The sequence below is a fragment of the Triticum aestivum genome, chromosome 7D (genome assembly GCF_018294505.1).
Source record: "Triticum aestivum cultivar Chinese Spring chromosome 7D, IWGSC CS RefSeq v2.1, whole genome shotgun sequence".
NCBI classification, from domain to species: Eukaryota; Viridiplantae; Streptophyta; class Magnoliopsida; order Poales; family Poaceae; genus Triticum; species Triticum aestivum.
Genome location: NC_057814.1, coordinates 448,255,534 through 448,282,683, shown reverse-complemented (window position 1 = coordinate 448,282,683; position 27,150 = coordinate 448,255,534). Strand labels below are relative to the sequence as shown.

Genomic DNA, 27,150 nt, shown 5'->3' with positions numbered 1-27,150 from the left:
ACCCGGGAACACATACCGCTAATACATTGTATACAGACATACGCACGCAAGTACAATGCCTGACCATGCGCTGCTGCTCGTGAGCAGCATGCTGGTGGTGGTGATGGCGCATCTCTCGTGCGCCGATGGAGCAGTAGGCACGGGTAAGAGCAAGATCTCGGCCGTCTTCATGTTCGGCGACTCGATCGTCGATCCCGGTAACAACAACAACCGGCTGACGGAGGCGAGGGCCAACTTCCCGCCGTACGGGCAGGACTTCCCCGGCGGGAAGGCCACCGGGAGGTTCTCCAATGGCAGGGTTCCTGGGGACATGCTAGGTACGTACGGACATAACTATGACTACGCTCTGTGCCCTGCTACAAGACAATATTTATATAAAATCATTGACCGAGATGAATGTTTTGTTTCGGCCATGCCGCAACAATGCAAGGCTGGGTTTTTTTCAGAGAAAACTTTTAAACTATTCATCACTCGTAAACCAGTATCATTAAAAAGTTTATACACTGACCAGAATAGTAAATAAATATATTACAAGACACGACTCAAGAAAGGAGCAATAGTGTAGAGAGTAACTAAAAACAGAAAGGTGACGGGCATAACAAGTTGTCTATTCTCGTCGTGGACGGCTCTGATTTTGTCCAGCACCGTCCTTGCCAGCGTCCAATCCTTATCTTTTCCAACAAAACCACGATTGAAAGAAAACAGATTGTGTAAATAAGTAGCTAGCCGCCTGATTCGAAATAACTGTTTCAACCATAAGATTATTACGACATGTCCAAAGTGGTCATCAAAGTCGAAGCTTCCTGGTCCCCGACGTCGCCGCCCGCGTTTGGCTTTGGCCGGCAGGGTCCTCATGCCTCGTTTGTTCGGAGGGGTCTTGACGGGTCGTCCACGGCAAAGTTCGAGTCGCTTGTTCGAGGAGAGGTGATGACACAATGCAAACAACCTCGATGGTGTCTTTTCCTCGGTGGTGTGTATAGGTCTTGTGGACGCCGTGTCGGTCGCGGTGCCCTCTTTGTGTGCATGTTGTAACAATTTCTGCTCGGTTTTTCGTTAACCGGACAGCTCTATTCTTTTTTTAAGAAATTGAGATCCTCATGGCCGAGTTCCCCAATAAAAAATGGCCAAGCAAATGCTACAAACACCCTCCAAGCAATTCTACAGTTTTGGGTTTCAAGCCCGATTAGTATCCAAACAGGTAGGAGAGAATTAAGAGGAAGGTTAGGTAAATCGCATGTAAAAGAGTTGCGCAGGTGCAGGATTATTGATAGTCTATCATAGGGTTTTACCATGTCGAATGGAAGGATCAGTAAAAAAGTAGTGTACATGGATTTGGCCGAGAAGAAGCCCGAGGCCTCTAGCACCATACCGGTAATATATTTAGTGTGCAAGGTCCGTTTTCAAAGCTTCCCACAAAGCTAATTTCACAGGGATTGAGGTGGCGCTTGAAGGTGATGTTTGCTTGCTGCCTCTAAAAGCATCCTTGACAAGAACGTCCAGCACCGAGGCCAGCACAAAGAAGTCATGGAACTTTCCATTTTGGGGAAAAGAGGTACGGGAACTTGACATAGGAGTAGAGTTTGAACAGCCCGATTAGCCAACCAGAATTTGGCGTCGTCTCGCATGACGCATTCTCTCCTCATTTGTTCCGACGTTCTTGCTGGCCCCTCCGTCCCTTCCCTTGCTCTTTGCGTTGTTGTTACTTCGAATCCATGCACGTCTTCTCCAACTCTTTTTTTTTTCTTGCAGGTTGTCTTCTCCAACTCAAATGAATCACAGTCGCTACTACCGCTACACAATTTTCTTCAGCCTTAGCTCCGTCTTAACCTTGCTTCTAGGTATCCTCGCCAGAAAATTGAGCGTAGCTCAGAGATGGTTGGATCCTTATGGTCGAACCAATCCACCAGAGTTCAAGCACTAAATTTGAAATTGACACTGGCATTTTTCTGTATTTACTCCGAACTTTCCGGCGTTATGCTTGTATATGAGCATCTATAATTATACTGTGTTAAAAATAAAATAAAAACAAAATCCTTTTTTTTGCCGGAAATAAGAAACATAGCATGACTCTGGTAAATTTCCATGAACGCCACGCCCCCACAAAATGCCGTACGTGATAAAAAAAATTATCCACTCAAGTCCTGCTCACATGAACGGAAGGTGAAAGTTTAAACAAATCGCAACAGCTAAATCCTAATGCACGTCTAGCATCGCCGTTTAGTCCACGGACGGACGTACCATCTTAATTATTCTGTAGATGGACCACCAAATGCAAGATGGACGAAAAAAAAAACTCTTTCTTGGGCACCAGTCTTGCTCATCATCGAGCTAGCTCTCCGTACCTTCGTAGAGTACTCTCCCTCCCTCCCTCGCCGGATGATCGACGTTGAACCTTGACCAAGCAGCTGCATTAATTAAGCTGCATTATTTGAGGGAGAAAATTAAGTGCATTTCTTGTGGACCCCTATGTAAAATCTACCATATTCCTGGACTGCACAAAGTCACTATGGTTTCCTGGAAAATTGGGAGCCTTCGAAGTGCAAGATTCTTGCGTAGCTCATCACCCAAAACCAGGTTTGGACAGCGGACCAACTCGCCAAGTGTGGATGGGCCTACTGCGGCCTTTGCCTCCTTTGCAGCTGTGACCCGGAGACGGCGGCGCATTTGACCTTCCAGTGCCGCTACTTCACCAGGATTTGGAACATGGTTAAGGTTTGGCTTGGTCTACACCTTTTTGGTACATCCTCTTGGAATGATTTCGACAATATCTGGGATTATCTCATCTACCTAGACCTATCTAGGCGTAAAGCGGTGGCTTCTGTTGTCATGCGTAAGTTGGGACGTATGAAACGAGTATAACGTAAGAGTCTTGAACAACAAGCACTCACTCACTTAGATCATTTTCTCACATACCCTCAAGTAGTCTGTATTGTGGGTAGCCGCATAGACGAAACACTTGGGTTTTATATTGCCAGGAAAGTAGGCTTATTTTTCTTTTCTTTTTTCACCTTCGGGTGTTCAGTCTGTTTAATTCTCTTCTTAATTAATGAATGTGGCATATCTTTTGCCACCTTTCAAAAACTATGGTTTCCTCTCTACATTGGCGAATAAACATTCCAGGTTGGAGCCCGACAATTACGAAAGGAAAAGAGAAAGGTCGGAAACCTGGCTTCTTACATAATTTTGAGGTATACAGAACAATATACCTACCGCAACAGTTTAATCATCTACCTTGTTGAAATTTTTATAACAGAGTTTGAGTGGGATCGAGCAATGTGGGATATGTACACTTTACACATGCTAACACGACTGCACCCTAATTGACGAGTGTGTTTTAAATTCGTTGGCTTAACTGCCGCCTCAAAGTAACCCCTGCAAATTTTACTGATTTCAAAAATGTTAGCATAGACATGAGATGAAAAGGTAGCAGTCACACTTGTGTACCAGAGTTATAAATTAAAAATTGCAAAGAAATTTAAACAAAAGCAACTTGATGGAGGAACTCCGAAGTCGGCGGTTCTTATGTCACATCCTAATTAACTCCTACAGTGAGCACCATTTAATGGGCTTGTTGTATGATGCTCCGTCAAAATTTCATCTAACCCCTGTCAGTCGACATCTTCGTAGAAATTTCATTAATGCATGGTACATAATCATAAAAGTGTTTATTTCATACTAGGTAAGTGTCAATGCATTACAACGGAAACCCACTCAATGCATGGGTGATATGTTGAGGTGATACTATGGAAAATCAAGTCAACCAGAAATTTCATTCGACATTTCCTCCTATTGTTACAACATAATATATGTGCAGTGCATGTATTTGTTTAAGTAAAAATATATAGATGATATACTTGAATGCCCATGCATTATTATGGAGGAAAAATAGGACCTAAATGCAACTTGCTCATTTCCCAATTAAACTGAGGCACCTTGTTCAATGATATGAACTCCCTTGCATGCAAGTACCAACTAAACCTAGTTTAGTGTTACGATAGAAAAACATTAAATTGCACGTAAAATATTCCGTCATTCTTTTTTATTAAGAATCATTTCATTTGATCGATATATCAAAATGATACAACTACACTAAACGAATGCCCAGCCTCTGCATAACATGATGCACACAATCAATGTGTTCAACATAACCACAAAGTTCCATTGTATAGCAAAAAAAAGGTAGCCTAAGATGGCGTAAATCCTATCCAAAGATTACATCACCATCTATGATGAGAAGAAAACACGCCTGGTCATATGCTCTAACCGGGTAGAAGCCGTCATCAAAAGGTCTCTGTCCTCCGTCCTCTACAAGATAGAAGTAAAGAGTCATCATGTACATGAAATGATTAACCTAGATAGGAAATTAAACACCTTTCTTGTTAAAACAAAACACACCATCCCTAGTAAGACATAGTGCCCAACATAAGATTGCCACCCTCACAATTATGTGCAGAAATTTGTTTGCCAATACCCTACTACTAGTCGTCGAGCATATTACACGCACTACGTGAGGGGCAAAGGTTTGAAGTCACTTGAACTATGACCCACACTGCAGAGCAAACTTACACTCAAAAATAGATGTCTAATAGTCTCGTCATGTTGGCAAGAAACAATTTTTACTACCTTACCAACTATGGTGCGTCAAACTATGCTAGTTAAGATCACACTTCCATTAAAAATCAGGGAAATATCTTCACTCGAAGAGGTAGTTTGAGTTTCCACTTTTTTTATAGGCAGGAATACTTGCAAAAAAAATATGTTGATCAGGAAAAATATATTCTTGAACTCCTTACACATGTTTGTATAAAAAATAAACCCACAGTAATTATTCAATTTAATAGCTAAGAAACATAATTTAGTTCACCCCAAATATGCATAAAAATAATACTCGTAGTTACTGGTTAAACCATTAAAGTGTAAAAAACATTTCATCATTGGTCCTACAGTTGTGTCCACCCTGATTTGTTTTAACAAAAAAATTCTGGAATTAAGCATGGGAAGCAACCTTTTTTCCCTTTTTCATACCATTTGAATATGTTTATTTTGTATTCATTTTGATTTCGAGCAGAAAGCCGCAACAGAGACTAAACATGTGTTTCAACAAAGCCACCTACATAGGTGGCAGATTTGCCAAAAGTGCAAACAGTAGATGGGTGCATTGGAGGACTTCAAAAAAATAGTTCTACATTACAAAAAACCAAAACTTTTTTGTACATGCACAAATACATATATAACACATTCAGGGGAATTTTCATAAAAATATACTTCCATATGTAGTGTAGACAAAAAAATACTTACATGAATATGGGCCATTTTTACTATTGTGCCGGGTTTTTTTGTAGCTTGCAAATTATAACATTTTTGAACGAAATTTTACAGATCCATCGCGAAGATGCATAAGTTTTCACAGATTTATTTTTTTTATTTTTTTGAAACTTGAAAAATATAATTCGGAATCATTTGAAATAAAGCCATCCGATGCATCCGTCCACTAAAACTTCGCTATCGGAGATTTGGGAGTACCCGCTCTCTCTCCCTCTCGCTTTATTCTTGTCCTTGTTTTTTTTTTGCCATTTCAGAGGATGCAATACTCAGCTCATTCATGGTAAACAACTTTAGTTCTAAAAGAACATGTGCACACATAATCATCTATTCTTAAATATTTGTAATTGATTATCTAATTTTTCTCTCCATGCAACAATTCCACATCGCCAAGTCATGATATAGTCATCTTTTGCATTAATTTGTTCATACAAAACATGCCACCTCATTACCTCATGCATGTCATTTTTTAGGGGAACTAAGCCATGTAAAATAATTATACATTCCTTTTATTTTTCTAGAGCTTATTTATGCATTTTTAATAGGATTCCGTACCATTGTGTGGGGTATCGTCTAAGTATGCATGTGTGTGTGACATTAAAAGTTCTAATGAAAAATATGCAGTTTTCTTCTTCATAAATCATACTCGTCCACCCGCAAAATAAAATCGTACTCATCAAAAATAATTTATCGTTTGAAGTTTCTGTTGAAACCACACGAATATATAATGATTTCCTTCAGAATTATTCTTAATGCTTATGATGTCGACTGAAATTAATTTTCACAATATCCAAAGATGTACCTACCTATGTATGCAAGTTTTATGCCCCTAAAAGGGTTACTTTTTAGAAGAACTATTTATGAATTTAAACTCTCTAATATACTGGAAATTTATCTATACACAAATATTACGGTATTAGATCATGTAAAAACATCCCTAATTATTATTTTTCTTGATTAAACAGCTTCTAAATTAGGAGTCAAAGAGTTCTTACCACCGTACAATGGAGATGATCTTGAACTAAGTGACCTACTTACTGGTGTCGCATTTGCCTCTGGAGGCAGTGGATATGACCCCTTAACTTCGATACCCGCAGTAAAAAAATCATAACACATGCACCTCAAAATATAGTTTTTGTTATATTTATTTTCAATTTAACTAGAAATTAATCTTGTTATTATAATTTGGAAATACTATTCTCTCATGCTTCAGACTGCTACTTCAAGTACTGGGCAACTTGACTTATTTCTTGAATATAAGGAGAAGCTAATAACCTTAGTCGGAGAGGAAGAAGCGACACGTGTTATCTCTGAAGGCATTTACTTTACTGCCATGGGAGCAAATGACATTGCAAATAATTATTTTTCAATTCCGCTGAGGCGCCATCAATATGATCTTCCTTCCTACGTGAATTTTCTTATCTCTTCCGCAGTAAATTTTACCATGGTAAGGGTTATTAAATCTTGAGGTTATATTTGTTTGACATAAACTCAGTTGACTCTCTCTTTCTCCATAAAAAAATGTTATTGAGGGTTTTAAAGTTATGCATATTTCCACCAGACTCCTATGAACCATTACTTTTATAGTACATGTAAAGTTTCCCTTCAGTTCCATCACAAATATTCTATATCTAAATACATAGCCCTCGCTAACTTGTTTTTGAGCACATGCAGCTATTGCACCTCATCACAATTACCACATCACCCTTATTAGCTTTAGTAGTTAATTGCATGCATGCCTCCTCCAGTCCATACTTCCCATCTCCTGCACCACAATGTGGTTTTTTCTCTAACTCCCTTTCAACTGGTAAGTGAGGGCACATATGGTGAATTTAGATAATTTGTATTTAGGAGTGTCCCAGTTGTTTGCTCTACCTGGAAATAAAAAAATAGTATGGTACTTAAACATTCCAACTAAATACTATTGTTTATTTGCCAATCAAAGTTTCTAAACATCTACGTCGAAGGATTGAATGCATGTCACACAGTCGTTTACTTCATGTTGCTTAGATATTTTAGTTTCTACAAATATCCAATCCAACGTGTAGGGTGTCATCTGGTATACATAATTTATGTGTTTGTGAATTTACTAGATTGTTGACTTTTTGTATAACATTGAATTCTCTAAGCAATTGTTTCAGTATATATAGAAATGTTTTATAATTATTTCCTTATCGGGGTTTCATAAATGATTTACACTCACCTACTAGCATTTTCATTATTTCTACAGTTTCCATTGATTTACATTCAACCAGGTCACATGTATTTAAGGGGGGGGGGGGGTAAGTCTAACATTCTCTTCTATATCGAAATTAAATGATATTGGTGCAAAGAGGATTGGATTCTTCGGCATTCCGCCAATTGGATGTTGTCCTTCCCTATTAGCTTTAGTAACTAATTGCATGCATGCCTCCTCCAGTCTGTACCCACTTCCCATCTTCCGCACCACAATGTGATTTTTTTATAACTCCCTTTCAACTGGAAAGTGAGGGCACACATGATGAACTTAGGTAGTTTTTATTTAGGAATGTCACGGTTATTTGGACCTGGAAACAAAAAATAGTATGGTACTTCAAGGTACATTCCAAGTAAATAATATGTCTGTTTGCTAATCAATGTTTCTAACACATCTACCCTAAAGGATTGAATGCATATCACACGGTCATTTACTTCATGTTGCTTAGAGCTTTTAGTTTCTACAAAAATCCGATGCAACGTGCGGGGTGTCATCTAGTATATATAATTTATGTGTTTGTGAATTTACTAGATTGTTGACTTTTTGTATAACATTGAATTCTCTGAGAAATTGTTTCAGCATATATAGGAATGTTTTATAATTATTACCTTATAAGGGTTTCATAAATGATTTACACGTGCCTACTTGCATTTTCATTATTCCTATATTTTCCATTGATTTAAATTCTACCAGGTCACCTATATTTAAGAGGAAATCAGTCTGACATTCTCTTCTATATAGAAATTAAATGATATTGGTGCAAAGAGGATTGGATTCTTTGGCATTCCGCCAATTGGATGTTGTCCATCCCAAAGAAAACATGGATCAAGAGAATGTGACACACTTCAGAATCAAGCAGCAGAATTATTCAATTCTGGGATAGAAAAGGAAATTGAACGATTAAATGCAGAACGAAATGTTCATGATTCAAGGTTTGCTTATCTTGATATATACTACAATCTTCTTGAGCTCATTCAACAACATGATTTTTATGGTGAGTGTACACTATTTCCTCAGTTGTTACTATTTTAGAGTATTGATGTCTTAGAACCATATTAGTAGAAAGACAACGACACATTAACCTCTTAAATTTTGTAAACTCAAAAACACTACCACAACACTGGATCCTCGACATTCACCTCACATAGAATAAGTCGGTAGGTGAAGGGTTCTGCCGACCGACCCATACTGCCAGTGAAAGTAAAGTCGGGAAAGGTCTTTCCCAACCGACATTTCTTTACTGACCGGCAATTTTTCATTGGTGTAATAGGTTTCCCGACCAATATATTTTTGGCGATGGACATTAGTTTCAACCATTTGTCGATCGACAATCCAACAACATAACCTTGGCCAACCAACCTTCTATTGGTCTAGTTGTGAGATTTTCCTGGGTGACTGTGTGACAGCGATGTCTTTGCCAACCAACATTAACCTTCACAGGCAAATATAACATTAAATTTACATCTAGATATTTGACAATGGCCACACTGACCAAGCAACCATGAAATTTTATGCCAAAGAGTATGGATTCAAAATATCAATATGCATATCCCCCAAAATATTAAACCACAACCGAATGATAATGGCATACATTAACTCTCACACATATTGTTCATCTGTTCTCCACATGTTCACCACATACATCAGGTTTACAAAATGATAGTCAAAAGGTGCATGTCCAATGAGATATAATTTTCTCCATTACACGAACCATCCATTTGATACAAAAAACGATGGGTAGCTCCTCATGCTCGCAGATCATAATACACGTCACATTCAATCTTGTTCCAGTTTATGCATGATGAAGACACTATTGAATATATCTTCCTATTTCATTTTAGGAGTTATAGTTCCAGCAATAAAAAGTGATTTAGGAGCACATATGTTGCACTAGAGCCCTCAATCCCATCTAGTACAACAGTACAAAAGAGGGAGGATGGAAGATGAACAAATACACTAGAAAAGATCAAGAATGGTCTCTTTTGCTATTCACAACACAAAGCAAGTCAAACACCTGGTAAAAGAACAACTATAGTATATGTTTATCAACCAAACCAAACTAATTTAGAATGATAACAAGATCACAACAAAGCACAATGCACATAATCATGTCACATTTTTCTGATAATTACACATAATCATGTCACATTGTCTACAAATCTAGTGCAAGGTGGAGGTGGTGGAGATTCTCCTTTGACAAGCATCATATTGGATCAGATTCATCAGCAAACATACACCACGACAGTTTTTAAGTAAGGAGGTTAATTTTATGAGTGCATTTAGTAGCCACTTAGATACTATTTAAGCTTTGGAAACCCCTAGCTTTCTCGTACTTGTTAACAAGATAATCATGATACCATGCCTTAGTGGGTTTGGTACGCATAGACAAAATTCCATAGCTAATTGATAGAAATACCTTAGTGCCAGGATGACTAAGACAATGCGGGCTTGTAGGGCTTCATTTGGGAAACTAGGCGATTTCCCCGCGTGTTGCGGCAGGAACTTGAGGATTAACTTGAAATGTATTATAAATGAAGGAAGTGATCTAAATCAAGAGCTGTTGTTTTTAACGTAGAAATATTGCATACTTGCACTGTGTGAACAAAGAGTATGGATGTGATCTGCATGGGGTCGTAAACTAGTGTTAGTGGATGCTGGCATGGCACACTTGTGAGATGGAAGGCCGTATGTTCAGAGAATTAGACTTAATGCGGATCAACTATTATAGTAGATTAATAAACTAAACAACATCGGACAACAAATAGTACAAGCTAAGTGGTGAAAACAAATAGGGTTGGTGATTACTTTGCTAGATGGCCATGCAATGGACTTTGTGACAACATCACTGAAATATCATAAACCATCATATTGATAAGGCTGCATGGCGTCCCTTATGATTACAACATTGACAAGAACCTCATAAAACCCCGGACCTAGGGGCTCCCTGCCCACAATAGTTTCTTTGTTGATCAAGAGAATTCTTTCCTTAGCAACATGAGTTTTAGGACATGTACATGCATATATAAGAACATACATACCAATTTGACAAATGATTATTTCAAAAACATGGAAACAAAAAAAATATAGGTCAGGATGAGAAGATTACGATGCTTTCATCTAGGTGGGTAGAGGAGCTTTTGCAACGAGCTTTACAAAAAAATCAATGAACATATACCCCTTGGTTAGCATCTTCTTTGGCATATTATTCTTCCTTGGGTTCAACTCTTGAGTCATGTAAAGCAACAATATATAAATACCCTCATTCATGGACGATGAACCATTAATTCAATGAACAAAAGTCGCAACACTTCATTACTTGCCAAGAATTAGAACATATACCCCTTTGTTATTTCCTTCATCTAAAGTTTGTCTCAGAACATGTACAATTGGTAGCTTGCATGGTTTAATAGAATTACAATTTGTAACAGAGTTTTAGTTTTTTACTTGCTTGGTGCCTTCCCAGAAAATAGTTTGATGCTTAAGAGTAGGTCAACATTTCCCTAATATTGACATAATTGTCACTAGGACTACTATCATCAGTCAATGCACATGCATGAGCAATTTTACTACCAGTGCTAGCTTATTGGCTAAACCCCAACCTTATCTAACAAATTGTACTCTAGATATACAAGTTGCACTCTTTGATGGTAGTGATGGCATAGCAATATTATACTAACATACAATAATTACAAGGAAGAATACAACTATGAAGTACAATTATATGCTACAAGTAATTATCTGTTTCTAGGGAGCTATTGAGCATCTTAGTTTTTTTCTTTTCTTTTTTTGAAAAGGAGTTTGAAACCCCTGGCCTCCACATCCAAGGATGCACACAACCATCTATACTATATTATTCAGCAGAGCCAAACAAAACAAATGCATGTATCAACCCAAAGCCACCTTCCTCGTGACCTCTGTCGCTACACATACAAGCTTGATGATGTGCCCTGACCTCGCACCAACACACACACACACACCATCTAATCCAGTGACCTTGTCAAGCTCCCCATGGTGAGCCGAGAGCACCAAACGGTCTAGCAGCGCACCACATGCGCACGCCCTAGAATCCGCCGCCACTATCTTTTGTCATCCCAACTTTAGGAGGGATCAACACATTGACCTTATCAGGCCCAACTACCGTCGATGCCACCATGACACCAAAGTTTGCCATTGGCCTACACTCTTCCATCAAGACACATCTGTCACCGAGACCCATCGTCGTATACGCAGTAGTAAAAGCGTCGCTCCATGCTACTTGTGAGTTGTGTTGGGATTTTCCCCGAAGAGGAGAGGAGATGCATTACAGTAGAGATAAGAATTTCGCTCAGTGAGAGTCAAGGTTTATCGAACCAATAGGAGAATCATGCAAAGCTTCGTGAACAGCACCTGCACACACAAAAGCAAATACTTGCACCCAACACGGGCAAGAGGGTTGTCAATCCGCTTGAACTCGTTACCTGCAAGGATCAAATCTTGTAAAGGTAGATATATTAATTGCAAAATAAAATAAAAGTAAATAAATTGCAGCAAGGTAGTTTTGGATTTTATAATATGATTAAAGTAAACCCTATGCCATAGTTTTCACTAGAGCTTCTCTCTCGAACACATAGCATACGGTGGCTAGACAAATTATTGTTGGGCAATTGATAGAAAAGCGCATAGCTATGACGTATTCATGGCAATGATCATAGATATAGGCATCACGTCCGTGACAAGTAGACCAACTCCTGCCTGCATCTACTACTATTACTCCACCAATCAACCGGTATCCAGCATGCATCTATGGTATTAAGTTCATGACAAACAAAGTAAAGCTTTAATGGAGATGACATGATGTAGACAAACTAACCCCAATCAATATGAATAAACCCCGTCGCTTTATCCTTAGTAGCAACAATACAATACGTGCCTCACTACCTCTTCTGTCACTGGGTGAGGACACCGCAAGATTGAACCCACTACAAAGCACCTCTCCCACTGAAGATAAATCTATCTAGTTTGGTAAACCAAACGGATAGATCGGAGAGAAATACAAAGCTATCCTAATCATGAAGAATAAAGTTCAAAAAAGACTCAATTACTCAATGAATAATCTGATCATAAACCCACAATTCATCCGATCCCAATGAACACACCACAAAAGAAGATTGCATCGGATAGAACTCCAAGAAGATCGAGGAGAACATTGTATTGAAGATCAAAGAGAGAGAAGAAGCGATCTTAGATACTAGCTATGGACCATTCTGTGGTGAACTACTCACGCATCATCGGAAGGCTGCAGGGATGATGTAGAAGCACTTCGTGATTGATTCGCCCTCCGAGAGAGTACCGGAAAAGGCCTCCATATGGGATCACGAAAGAGCAGAAGCTTACGGCGACAGAAAAAGTGTTTCGGGTGGCTCCCTGGGGGTTTCCCAATATTTTTAGAATTTATAGAAGTGGAATTAGGTTAAACGGAGCCTCGTGGGGCCCAGAAGGTAATAGGGCGCCCCCTGGGCACCCCCTGTTGCCTTGCTGTCTCCTCGTTTGTCCTCCGGACTCCTCCCAAAGCTTCTAGGGTATCTTATGTCCATAAAAAATCATCAAAAAGTTTCGTAGCATTTGGATCCCATTTGGTACTGATTTTCTGGAAACCAAAACAAGCTGAACACAGCAACTGGCACTAGGCACTCAATTAATAGGTTAGTTCCCAAAATGATATAAAATAACATAAAATGCACATAAAGTATCCAGGGTTGATAATATAATAGCATGAAACAATCAAAAATTATAGATACATTGGGGACGTATCAGCATCCCCAAGCTTAACTCCTGCTCGTCCTCGGGTAGGTAAATGAAGGGCCATATAATCTTGGTCATATAATCTAATCATGGCAAATGAATATTAAGATACGAGTAATTCAAGGCAATAGTCTATCATTTGATATAAAGACATCAATACTCGGGCATACTAACAAACAATCATGCCCTTCAAAATAAAGAATGCTAAAGAATGTCATCCCTACAAAATCATATAGCCCATCATGCTTAGTCTACCTAGCATAAATATATTAATCATGTACTACCCCGATGACAAGCCAAGCAATTGGATCATACTTTTAACGTGCTTCACCATTTTCAACCCCACGCAATACATGAGCGTGAGCCATGGATATAGCACTATAGATGGAATAGAATGCGGTAATGGAGATAAATAAGGAGAAGTCAAAAAAGGGAAGAAAGTCTCGCATCGAAGCGGTTAATCAACGGGCTATGGAGATGCCCATCAATCGATATCAATGCGAGTAGAGATTGGCATGCAACGGATGCATTAAGAGCTATAAGCGTATGAAAGCTCAATGGAAACTAAGTGGGTGTGCATCCAACGTGCTTGCTCATGAAGACCTCGGCATTTGAGGAAGCCCATCATCAGAATATATAAGCCAATTTCTATAACGTTAAATTCCCACTAGTATATGAAAGTGACAGCTCGGGAGACTCACTATATGAAAAACATGGTGCTACTGGGAACCACAAGTGTGGAAAAGGATAGTAACACTGCCCCTTCTCACCCTTTCTCTCTTTTTTTGTTGGGCTCTTTTTGGCCTCTTTTTTTTCGTTCGGATTCTCGTCCCGACTTGTGGGTGAATCATAGTCTCCATCGTCCTTTTCTCACTAGGACAATGCTCTAGTAATTATGATCATCACACTTTTATTTACTTACAACTCGATAAAACTGAGAATATGACTCTATATGAATGTCTCTGACAGTGTACCAGGATGTGCAATGATCTAGCGTAACATGTATAACAATGATGAACGGTGGCTGAGCCACAAATAGTATGTCAGCTATATGGTCATGCAAAGCGATATGAAAATGAACATATATGTCATGAAAAATGGAACGGTGGAAGTTGCATGGCAATATATCTCGGAATGGCTATGGAAATGTCATAATAGGTAGGTATGGTGGCTGTTTTGAGGAAGATATAAGGAGGCTTATGTGTGATAGAGCGTATCATATCATGGGATTTGGATGCGCCTGCGAATTTTGCATCAACTCTCGAGGTGAGAAAGGGCAATGCACGATACCGAAGAAGCTAACAAATTGCGGAAAGGTAAGAGTGTGTATAATCCATGGACTCACATTAGTAATAAAGAGCTCACATACTTATTGTGAAAGTTTATTAGCCCTCAAAGAAGAGTACTACTCGCATGCCCCTAGGGGGATAGATTGAGAGGAAAAGAACATCGTTCATCCCCGGCCGCCACTCATAAGGTAGACACTCAATAATAAATCATGCTCCAACTTCATCGCAAAACTAGAGGCTATATGTGCATGCTTCGGGAATCACAAACTTTAACATAAATATTTTTACTAAACCACAATCATCCACTAGTACACCCACATATTACCGTCTTAATATCGCAAAACTATTGCAGGAAATCAAACATATCATATTCAGTGATCTATATGAAAGTTTTTATTATATCCCCCTTGAATACCTATCCTTTATGGACTAGTCTTATAACCCGTGCAAATTGCCATTACTATTTATTAAACTCTAAAAAAGATTTAAGTGAAGCATGAGAGTGCAAGTATTTCTATAAAATATAACAATTGTCGTGCTCTAAAACATATAAGTGAAGCACTAGAGCAACTGTCTAGCTCAAAAGATATAAGTGAAGCACATAGAGTATTCTAACGAATCGTGTATAAATGTGTGTCACTCTCAAAAGGTGTGTCCAAAAAAAATGATTGTAGCAAACTAAAAAAATATATACTATAGCACAAGACGCTCCAAGCAAAACTCATATCATATGATGAATAAAAATGTAGCTCCAAGTAACATACTAATAGATTGTAGACGGAAGGGGGATGCCATCCGGGGCATCCCCAAGCTTAGACGCTTGGGTCTTCCATGAAAATTACCTTGGGGTGACTTAGGCGTCCCCAAGCTTAGGGTCTTGCCGCTCCTTATAACTTTATCCTTCGTGATCTCACCCAAAACTTGAAAACTTCAACGCACAAATCTCAAGCGAAACCTCATGAGATCCGTTAGTATAATAAGCAAACCATATGAACCCATTCATATTTTAATATTGCATAATACCTACTTTATTATAACTTCTACATGACGTATACCCCCCCCCCCCGATGTAATCCATAGCATCATCAAAACAAGTGAACAATGCAATAAAAAATAGAGTCTGTCTAAAACAGAAAAGTCTGTAATGATCTGAATCAATACCATACTTATGTAACTCTATTTTTAAAAAATAGGAAAACTTAGGAAATTGGTATATTAATCATGTGTAAAAAATTCAGATCAAAAGCATGTTCTAGTGATTTTTAGAAATTCCTGGACTGAGAGCAAAAGTTTCTATTTTTCACAGAATCAAGTCAACTATTATCCAAATCATCCCAAAGGCTTTACTTGGCACAAACACTAATTGAAACATAAAAACACAATCATAATAGTAGCAAAAATTGTGTCAACACACCAAAACATAAAGTAAAAGAAAAAAATAAGATAACTATTGGGTTGCCTCCCAACAAGCGCTATTGTTTTACGACTGAAAGATCGTGGATGTCGCCTAGAGGGGGGGTGAATAGGCGCTTTAAAATAATTACGGTTTAGGCTTGAACAAATGCGGAATAAACCTAGCGGTTAATTTGACAAGCACAAAACCTACAACAACTAGGCTCACCTATGTGCACCAACAACTTATGCTAAGCAAGATAAACAACTAAGTGATAGCAAGATATATGACAAGAAACAATATGGCTATCACAAAGTAAAGTGCATAAGTAAAGGGTTCGGGTAAGAGATAACCGAGGCACACGGAGACGACGATGTATCCCGAAGTTCACACCCTTGCGGATGCTAATCTCCGTTTGGAGCGGTGTGGAGGCACAATGCTCCCCAAGAAGCCACTAGGGCCACCGTAATCTCCTCACGCCCTCGCACAATGCAAGATGCCGTGATTCCACTAAGGGACCCTTGAGGGAGGTCACCGTACCCGTACAAATGGCAACCCTTGGGGGCGGTCACCAAACCCGTACACTTTGGCAACCCTTGGGGGCGGTCACCGGAACCCGTCAAATTGCTCGGGGCGATCTCCACAACCTAATTGGAGACCCCGACGCTTGCCCGGAGCTTTACACCACAATGATTGAGCTCCGAACACCACCAACCGTCTAGGGCGCCCAAGCACCCAAGAGGAACAAGATCAAGGGCACCAAGTACCCAAGAGTAATAAGCTTCTCGACTTGTAACTTCCACGTATCACCGTGGAGAACTCAAACCGATGCACCAAATGCAATGGCAAGGGCACACGGAGTGCCCAAGTCCTTCTCTCTCAAATCCCACCGAAGCAACTAATGCTAGGGAGGAAAAAGAGAGGAAGAACAGGAAGGAGAACACCAAGAACTCCAAGATCTAGATCCAAGGGGTTCCCCTCACATAGAGGAGAAAGTGATTGGTGGAAATGTGGATCTAGATCTCCTCTCTCTTTTCCCTCAAAAACTAGCAAGAATCCATGGAGGGATTGAGAGTTAGCAAGCTCGAAGAAGGTCAACAATGGGGGAAGAACATGAGCTCAAAGGATAAGGTTCATTGGGGAAGAAGACCCCCTTTTATAGTGGGGGGAACAATCCAACCGTTACCCCCAAAACAGCCCCGCAGAGGGCGGTACTACCGCTGAGAACAGCGGTACTACCGCTCCCCCGGGCGGTACTACCGTGGAGTTAGGAGGGCAGGAGAGATACAGACTCGAGCGGTACTGCCGCGATGGTAGGGCGGTACTACTGCTCATGAGCGGCACTGCCGGTCTACTGTCGCTGCGGAGTACCGCACAATCCAACACGAAAAATGACCCCTCGAGTCGACGCGGTAGGGGCCTGGTACCGCAGCGGTACTACTGCTGAGGACCCACCGGCGGTACTACCGCTGCGGAGCGGTACTGCCGCCTGTGACTCCTAAGCGATACTACCGCTGGGTACCGCGGTACTATCGCTGGCGCCATCCTAAAGCCACTACCACGAAAACAAGTATACTCCACGGGAAACCAAAACTGCCATAACTTCTGCAAATGAGCTCCGAATTGAGAAAACTCAAGCTTGTTGGGTAGAGGAAGACGAGTAGCATCAAAACAGCGAAGAGGCAGGGGAGGTATGCCTAACAAATGGAGGAGTGAAACCTCCAATAGAGAAGAACGGACATAACCTCCAACATCGAAAACATCATAGAAGATGCAAGTGAACTCCGTTTTCGATGAACTCGAGCTTGTCAACAAGATGACCAAAAGCTCCAAAACTCACAAAGAGAAGCAAACAAGAACCAAGAAAGATGATGCAAGGATGCAATGGTTTGAGCTCTCTACGAATGATACGATCAAGCTACTCATCGAGAGCCCCCCTTGATAGTACGGCAATCGATCCTATAACCCGGTCTCCCAACTACCATCATGAGACTGGTAAAATAGAAAACCTATCAAGGGCAAACCTTTGCCTTGCACATGGTCCACTTGAGCTAGATGATGACGATCTTGACTCCCTCAAGTTGGACCACCTTTCTTGGTTGCGTTGGCTCGATGAAGACTAGTTGATTGCTCCCCCATACTCCACTATGGGTGAGCCACTCTTCCGCACATCTTCACAAGTCCATTGTCACCACAATTGACGGCAAGCTTCAAGCATTTGATCTCTTCATGATGCTTCACTTGAACTTGCACACCGCAACATCTTCACAAGTCCATTGTCACCACAATGGACGGCAAGCTTCAAGCATTTGATCTCTTTCATGATGCTTCACTTGAACTTGCACACCGCAACCTAACCCCACAAAGAACTCTCACGAAGATCATGGGTTAGTACACAAAGCGTAATTGACAATGCTTACCACACCATGGGATCGCTTGATCCCTCGGTACATCTTGTGCGCTTTGTGTGTTGATCAACTTGATTCACTCTTGACTTAGTCTTGATCAACCTTGACTCTTTCAAACTCTCTTCATTTGGATGATGTCTTGAAGGTAAACATGAATGATCACACAATCTTCTTCTTCAAGACATTCTTGCAATAAGCTCAACTCTCACATGACCAATCTTTGGATAATTCCTTAATAACACCTTGGTCACCACATAAACTCCTTGAAACCAACACATGGACTTCAAGAAATGCCTATGGACAAATCCTTCAAATATAACTCAAGGCAACCATTAGTCCATAGAGATTGTCATCAATTACCAAAACCAAACATGGGGGCACCGCATGTTCTTTCAACGACCCTAGCTAGGTGTAAGGCATTGTTTCAAGTATTGTCATCTTTCATATTAATTCCATAGGTAGCCCTCATAACAGATTCATATTGTGGTTTAATTTTATTTTTAGGAAGTGTTCCATCCCTTTCTTTAATGAAAATTGGAATCTTATGTTTCCTTCTTTCATATCAATAATAGCACCTATGGTTCATACGAAAGGCCTACCAAGTATTATAGGACATGACGGGTTGCATTCAATATCAAGCACAATGAAATCCATGGGCACATAATTTCATTAGCGAGTATGAGCACCTCTTTATTCTACCCAATGGTTTCTTAATAGTTGAATCTACCAAGTGCAAATTAAGGGAACATGCATCCATATCGGTGAGACCTAGCACGTCACATAAAGATTTTGGTATAGTAGAGATGCTAGCACCTAGATCACGCAAAGCATTACATTCATAATCTTTAATTTTTACTTTAATAGTAGGTTCCCATTCATCATGCAATTTTCTAGGTATTGAAACCTCCGACTCTAGCTTTTCTTCATGAGCTTTTATCATAGCATCTACAATATGTTTAGTGAAAGTTTTATTTTGTCAGTAAGCATTAGGTGAATTTATCATGGATTGCAACAAGGAAATACATTCAACCAAAGAACAATTATCATAATTAAAGTCCTTGTAATACAAAGTAGTAGGCACATCACTATTTAAAGTCTTGACCTCTCCAAACCCACTTGTATCATGTTTATCATTAAGATCGTCACCCTCCGAACAATTGGGATGCCTTCTAGCTAAAGTTGACTCATCTCCAGTCCATTTTTCATCAAGTTTTATATTACTAAACAAAGATTCAATAGGTGAGACACCAATCATTTTAATATTTTCATCATGATTACGATAAAAACCGGGTGGAATAGCTTTTTCTAGGAATTCTTGCTTAGCTCTCAACCTAGCAGTTCTCTATTTACTTTCATTAATGGAGACATAGATAGATTTAATAGACTCATTAATATCATTCTTGGGTGGCAAAATTTTAATTTAAGAGTTTCCACGTCATGAGCAATTCTATCCATGTTTCTAAACATATCATCAACTTTATTCAATTTTTCTTCTACCATAGCATTGAAAATCTTTTGAGAACTAATTAATTCTTTAATGTTGTTCTCATGATCAGTAGGTATCCTATTATTTTGTTGTAATAATTTCCATAGGAATTACCATAATCATTAGAGGAATTTCCGGGATACGGTCTAGAACTGAAATTGGCTCTATAAGCATTGTTGTTGAAATTATTTCTAGAGACAAAATTCACATAAATAGCCTCATTATTTTTATCAATCAAAGTAGATAGTGGCACACCATTAGGATCAACATGAGCATTTTTACTAGAAAGCATTTTCATAAGAGCATCCATTTTATCACCCAACGTAGAGACTTCTTCAACTGAATTTACCTTCTTACCAGTTGGAGCTCTTTTGGTGTGCCACTGAGAGTAATTTGTCATAATATTATCAAGGAGTTTCGTAGATTCTCCTAATCTGATTTCCATAAAAGTAACACTTGCAGCAGAGTCTAGAAGATTTCTAGACACAAAGTTTAGTCCCGCATAATTTTTTTGTATAATCATCCATAAGTTTAAACCATGATTGGGACAATTTCTAATCACTAATTTCATTCTCTCCCAAGATTGTGCAACATGTTCATGCTCAGGTTGCCTAAAATTCATGATTTGATTTCTAAGAGAAATAATCTTAGCAGGAGGAAAATACTTGGCAATAAAAGCATCCTTACACTTATCCCAAGAATCAATACTATTTCGAGGAAAGGATAAAATCCAAGTTTTAGCACGATCTCTTAGCGAGAAAGGAAATAATTTTAACTTAATAATATAATTATCCACACTTTTTTATTGTGCATATCACATAATTCAATGAAAGTATTAACATGGGAAGCAGCATCCTCATTAGGATTTCCAGAAAATTGTTGTTTCATAACAAGATTTAGCAAAACAGCATTAATATCATAAGACTCCACACTAGCGGCTGGAGGAGCAATTGGAGTACTAATAAAATCATTATTATTAGCATCTGAAAAGTTACACAACTTGGTGTTTTCTTGAGACGTAGCGACAAAGCAAGCAAACGAGCAAAGCAACAAAATAAAATATGTTTTTGTGTTTTTGTTTTTATGAGAAGTGGGGGAGATGAAAAAGAGAGGCAAATAAAAAGTAGAGCAAGTAGATGGTAGTTTGTGCGAAGGTACTTGATAGGTTTTGATTATGTCTCGGCAACGGCGCCAGAAATTCTTCCTGCTACTTGTGAGCTCCGTTGGGATTTTCCCCAAAGAGGAGAGGTGATGCAGTATAGTAGAGATAAGTATTTCCCTCGGTGAGAACCAAGGTTTATCGAACCAATAGGAGAATCATGCAAAGCCTCGTGAACAACACGTGCACACACAAAAGCAAATACTTGCACCCAACGCAGGCAAGAGGGTTGTCAATCCCCTTGAACTTGTGACTTGCAAGGATCAAATCTTGTATAGGTAGATAGATAAATTGCAAAATAAAATAAAACTAAATAAATCGCAGCAAGGTATTTTTGGATTTTACAGTATGATTAAAGGAGACCCCGGGGCCATAGTTTTCACTAGAGGCGTCTCTCTCGAACACATAGCATACGGTCGGTAGACAAATTACTGTTGGGCAATTGATAGAAAAGTGCATAGTTATGACGATCCATGGCAATGATCATACATATAGGCATCACGTTCGTGACAAGTAGACTGACTCTTTCCTGCATCTACTACATTTACTCCACTAATCAACCACTATCCAGCATGCATCTAAGGTATTAAGTTCATGACAAACAGAGTAACGCTTTAATCAAGATGACATGATGTAGACAAAGTAAACCCGATCAATATGAATAAACCCCATCGTTTTATCCTTAGTAGCAACAATACAATACATGCCTTGCTACCCCTTTTGTCATTGGGTGAGGACACCGCAAGATTGAACCCACTACAAAGCACCTCTCCCACTGAAGGTACATCAATCTAGTTGGCCAAACCAAACGGATAGATCGGAGAGAAATACAAAGCTATCATAATGATGCATAATAAAGTTCAGAAAAGACTGAACTACTTTCAATGAATAATCTGATCATAAACTCACAATTCATCGAATCCCAACAAACACACTGCAAAAGAAGATTACATCGGATAGAACTCCAAGAAGATCAAGGAGAACATTATATTGAAGATCAAAGAGAGAGAAGAAGCCATCTAGATACTAGCTATGGACCCGTAGGTATGTGGTGAACTACTCACACATCATCGGAAGGCAGCAAGGATGATGTAGAAGCACTCCGTGATCGATTCCCCCTCCGGCAGTGTATCGGAAAAGGCCTCTAGATGGGATCGCAGAAGAATGGAAGCTTGCGGTGGCAGAAAAAGTGTTTCCGGTGGCTCCGTGGGGGTTTCCCAATATTTGAGAATTTATAGAAGTAGAATTAGGTCATACAGAACCTTGTGGGGCTCACAAGGTAACAGGGCACGCCATGTTGTCTTGTCGTCTCCTCGTTTGTCATCTAGACTCCTCCCAAAGCTTCTAGGGTCTCTTATGTCCAGAAAAATCATCAAAAAGTTTTGAGCGTTTGGACTCCGTTTGGTACTGATTTTCTGGAAAACAAAAACACGCAAAAAACGGCAACTGGCACTAGGCACTAGGTTAATAGGTTAGTTCCCAAAAAAGATATAAAATAGCATGAAAATGCATATAAAGTATGCAAGACTGATAATATAATTGCATGAAACAATCAAAAATTATAGATACGTTGGAGACGTATCACTCCACCTCTGGACCCCTTTAGCTAGCACATGCTCCAAGTATGATGTCTCCATGAGGGTGAGCAGAGCCAGACGCCGCCATCGCCTGATCCGGAAGGCTAAGATCAAGGGTATCCCTCGGAACAAATGAACCTTCCAACCAAGTCCCGTGGTGGTCGAACACCTCCACGCCTCTGAGATCCCATCGGTGAAGCTCCAAAATAGTGCCTCCAAGGAGGTAAACGACGCCACATGCCACCACTATCCAGTGTGGCAAGCCAAACCTGAGGTTTCCCTTGGAGCTCGACGAGACCACCACCATGAAGATGCCCTCCAAGGAGGTTAGTGGCGCCTGCAGACATCATCTACAATGATGGATCCATGCAAGGGAGCTTTGAGCATCTTAGTTACATGTGGTGTAGGATAATAATTGAATGCTTCATGCATTTTTCCTAAAACTAAACCACGACAGCCAGCGAATCTATCACACACACTCAGCTAATGCGAGAATAACTAAGTTATGAGTTTTTAATCTCATTTTCTCTATACTTCAACCCATACTCACCCTAGGCTCTTCAGATTGTGAATGGTACAAAAACAACACACATATTTTGACATCCGCATAGGAGATTGTCGGGACTCTGAAAACTCGCTGGAGTGTAGTTGCATGTCAAGTGGATGGTATTTTGAAGATGAATTCCCGGCATGTGGCCTTATACGGAACTGTTGAAGAGGCAGGATGGTGTGGAGGCGGCGATGGATAAGCAAGATGGCACATGGAGAGCTCTGCCAAGGCTGACACGGTCTTTTAGTACAAGTTTAGCCTAGTCTTTCCTGAGAGCTAACTGATGCTAGGGTGACGACAAGGTACCAGATCTTGGTGACAGGGTGGGAAGGGAGAATCTAGGTGGAGGGGAGGGTTCGAGCTCGTGGGGTGGCACCAGGGTGTGAGGATAATGGTGTGACGTAGAGGTTGGCTGGAGAGTTGTAAGGGCACCTCCAACACGACACATCAAATCTCCCATGTATGTCTGGACTGGATGGTCGCAACACTTTTGGGCCTCCAACATGGACCCTCATTTTGGGTCGGACTGGTACGAACGTCCAAAATACGCCAGACCGGCCCCAACTTGGGGGAGCTTTATGGGAGTGCATATGTCAGCCATGTCGACATCGGCACCCCAAATCCCACCCAAAACAACACTCGCTCCCGTGCATTTTCACAATCTTCTAGACTGTTCCTGCACCAGATGTCGCCCTCATGACCTCGAACTCCACCACCCCTGCATGTTCCACCGTTCATCGCCAACGCAATGGATCCGTTGTAGCCCACCACAATGTTCATCGTCTCGGCAGACCAAGTGCTCAGCCTCACCATGTTTACATAGGTGGATCTGAAGGCTATCAAACGACAAGAGTTGCACATGAGGGCAAGATGTGTCCAATCGTATGTCTACGGACACGTACAAATGTGTCTGTGGACATTTGGGGGCATCGATGTGCCCTTTGACATCCATTTTAGATAGCGAAGGTTTCCCTTCCTTTACCCGAGGAGTGGCCCTGAATTATCAACCCCGCGAGAGGATGTGCACTACAACATAGGCTCTATCAAGTATTTTCGAGAGAATGAAATTCTAGTTTTGTAAACAGACCTTAACAACCTTAGGGGTGTAAGCACTTAGAATTAAACAGGCATGGGTATGAGACTTGATTCTTACAACCATATATTTCCCCTAGGAACCACCGTGATCTTAATTTGTCCTGATCCTCATTACGGTGTAAGTACAACAAGATGAAGTTGGGGATGTGTCCAAATTACATCCTGACCGTCCTACGACCTGCATCAAGAGTCAGTTTCGCAACCGCGGGCCCTTACCGTCGCATGGGGTTTCCTTGGTTATTAAGAAGCTCTAGTGGTTAAGAATATATTTCAGACAAAAGCATTGGGTATTTAATCACTATAATTCATGTATCCCCAAGGATTGGATTTCCGCTACAGTACTAAACCTTTCTGTCACTGGTTTTTAGAATAACATTTCGCATCCTCCCTGCTCCTAACCTCCTCCTTCATTGATCTCCAAGATCTCGGGTACCAGCAGGGTCATAGAACGAGAAAGAGACACGAGACAACTACATAGTAATTCTAACACATACATGGCATTAATTCAAAGTCATTCCATTGATCCCTCATAAAAATACATAAGGTTGCATGGCTATGCCTCAACCAATTGCCTTACGAATTACCAACACATGGTGATCGGATCGCAAGAAGAAATCATTGGAGAAGACATAAAGATGAATGCTTTATTGATATTATGTCTTATAATGGTTGTCGAATGTGACACATGATTACAAGTATGGCTAAATTGGAGGAGAGTTGCTGCGGTGATGGTGGTGGTTATAGAGATGAGATGGAAAATGGCGGCGCCAAGGGCTAGAATATGGCTTCCGGTTCGCGAATGGTCTTCTCGATGCTCCTCTATTATGATTCTGGTGTTGGCCCCTTTATAATAGTTGGAGGGTTGGACCTTATGGAAGCGTTGGCATGTCATACGACTGTTGGTACGAGCATGTACCAGATGTCGTCTTGCACTTCGACTTGACTGTTGTGCCTCCAATTGCCTTCCTTCTTTCTCCATGTTCTTATTTAGTTTGAAAGTATGTTTTATCTCCATATTTGGCCTCTTTTCCCGTGAAAACAAATTAAAGAAAGGATTTACATTCTCTCACATTCATTAGTCATCATTAGCGATATCAGAGTGATTTTGTTAGATTTTCTATGATTATCCGGTTTAAACAAGGGTGTGATGAGCACAAAAATATCATTCATCGGGCATCCATTTGTTGATTGTCATTGGAGATGCCCTAAGCTTCATGGTGTTGGGGCAAAATAGTGTGGCGTGAGTGGTGGCTTCATGGTGGAGAATTAGGGATTTTGATGTATTACTGTTGTGGGGAAAGAGTAGTAAGCTTCGCTGACTGGGCCAAAATTTGGCGTTTAAGTCTCTTACTCTAAGTGCATTAGCCCATTTAACCACAAGCGGTTGGTAGGTGTTATTTACTAACCAAAATTTCAATGGGTATATAAGCATTCCTGATCGACCGCTCGATAGCAAATATGTATGCATTCCCGACCGGCATTTTGTCAATGTACATAGGTTTTCCCGACCAACTGTCGTGAATTTTCTCGTCCAATGGTTGGTCAGTGATATAAACACTTTTCCTAGCACAGGTCAGTAGGGGATACATTACAGTGGTGTGGTTAAACTTCATATGAACTAAAGTAACAAAATTTGCATAGTGGACCATATGATGTATTAAAGAAATCACAATAGTTCATATCTTTGTGCTTAGGAATATGTGATATGGATGTGTTATCATCATAACATTTTAATACTAAATATTTTGAAACTTTCCATTTTGTAGGTTTCAAGGAGGTAACTGAGGGGTGTTGTGGCAGCAATGTGCTAAATGCGGCAATATTCATTCAATACCACCCTGCATGTCCAAACGCTTATGACTATATTTTTTGGGATAGCTTTCATTGTACTGAAAAGGCCTACAACATTGTGGTTGATGAGATCTTCCAGCAAAACCTACACTACCTAATGTGAAGACACTAACATTCTCTCTACCTAAGTTTGAACAAATATAGCAAGTAAAACTTTTCTCCTTCCACAGTGTGTGAATGCTGGCAGTGTGAAATATATGAAAGATGCCCCTTTCAATTCAATCTTTGTATCTCCATATAAATTACGCCAAAATGTATTTGTGCAACAATAATTCCACCAAATTGATCACATTTATATGCATTAATGTGGATGTCGATGTGCATATTATAGCAATTAAGTTCATACTCGGAATTTGATCAACAAGAGGAGTCGGAGTTGTGAGTGGGAAGCCTTTCTAGTTGTTGTAGAGGAAAATTAAACAAAATGGTAGTGACATCTTCCCATTGTGTTTCCATGTTGTTAGAGTGTCTTAGAAACCCTAACTATAATCTTTTTCTTGATAAACTGCACTCTAATAACCCGAGATGTATCATCAAGCAGATACAAGCATGATGAGCAACACCTTTCCGCTACATAACAAAGATGAACACAACCAACACGAAGAGTATGACAAAGTAAGAATGACATATTGGCAATAGTAAAGTCATATGAGATTGAAACTATGCCTATGTCGAAAAAGTTTGTGGACCAATCCGGAGATTATGCCGCACTCGTGTTGGCTAAAAACCTCCATGGCCACCCGCTCCAACCGCATACACACTGCCTTTAGCAGTGGTTAGTACTCTGTTTGATGTAGCATAGACCACATATGTATACGAAGAGATTGTTTCATCAAGTAGAATATCATTTCTACATATCCAAAGCAACCATAGTAAGGTAGACGCTCCCATCCTTATTACCGTACTAAACTTTTTTGGTATTTTGTCAAGCCAGTGACCATCTATATAGGCAACACTTGTGGAGGGATGCAAAGTGGATGCTATTTGGATGACTAACCACGTA

At 40.1% G+C, this 27,150-nt stretch overlaps 1 protein-coding gene across 3 annotated transcripts; it reads left to right on the top strand.

Moving 5' to 3' along the window:
• Positions 1-26,470, top strand: LOC123169324 (GDSL esterase/lipase EXL1). 3 transcript variants are annotated; one of them, XM_044587166.1, is made up of 6 exons: positions 1-317; positions 6,288-6,418; positions 6,536-6,769; positions 8,300-8,552; positions 9,723-9,810; positions 26,063-26,369. In XM_044587166.1, the coding sequence occupies exons 1-6, from the start codon at positions 56-58 to the stop codon at positions 26,079-26,081; spliced, it is 987 nt and encodes a 328-aa protein (XP_044443101.1). In that variant the 5' UTR covers positions 1-55; the 3' UTR covers positions 26,082-26,369. The 3 variants fall into 3 exon arrangements, with proteins under 3 accessions (XP_044443101.1, XP_044443100.1, XP_044443102.1); XM_044587165.1 differs by lacking the exon at positions 9,723-9,810 and having other exon boundaries at positions 26,063-26,470; XM_044587167.1 differs by lacking the exon at positions 9,723-9,810 and having other exon boundaries at positions 8,300-8,490.
• The last annotated feature ends 680 nt before the right edge of the window (positions 26,471-27,150 follow it).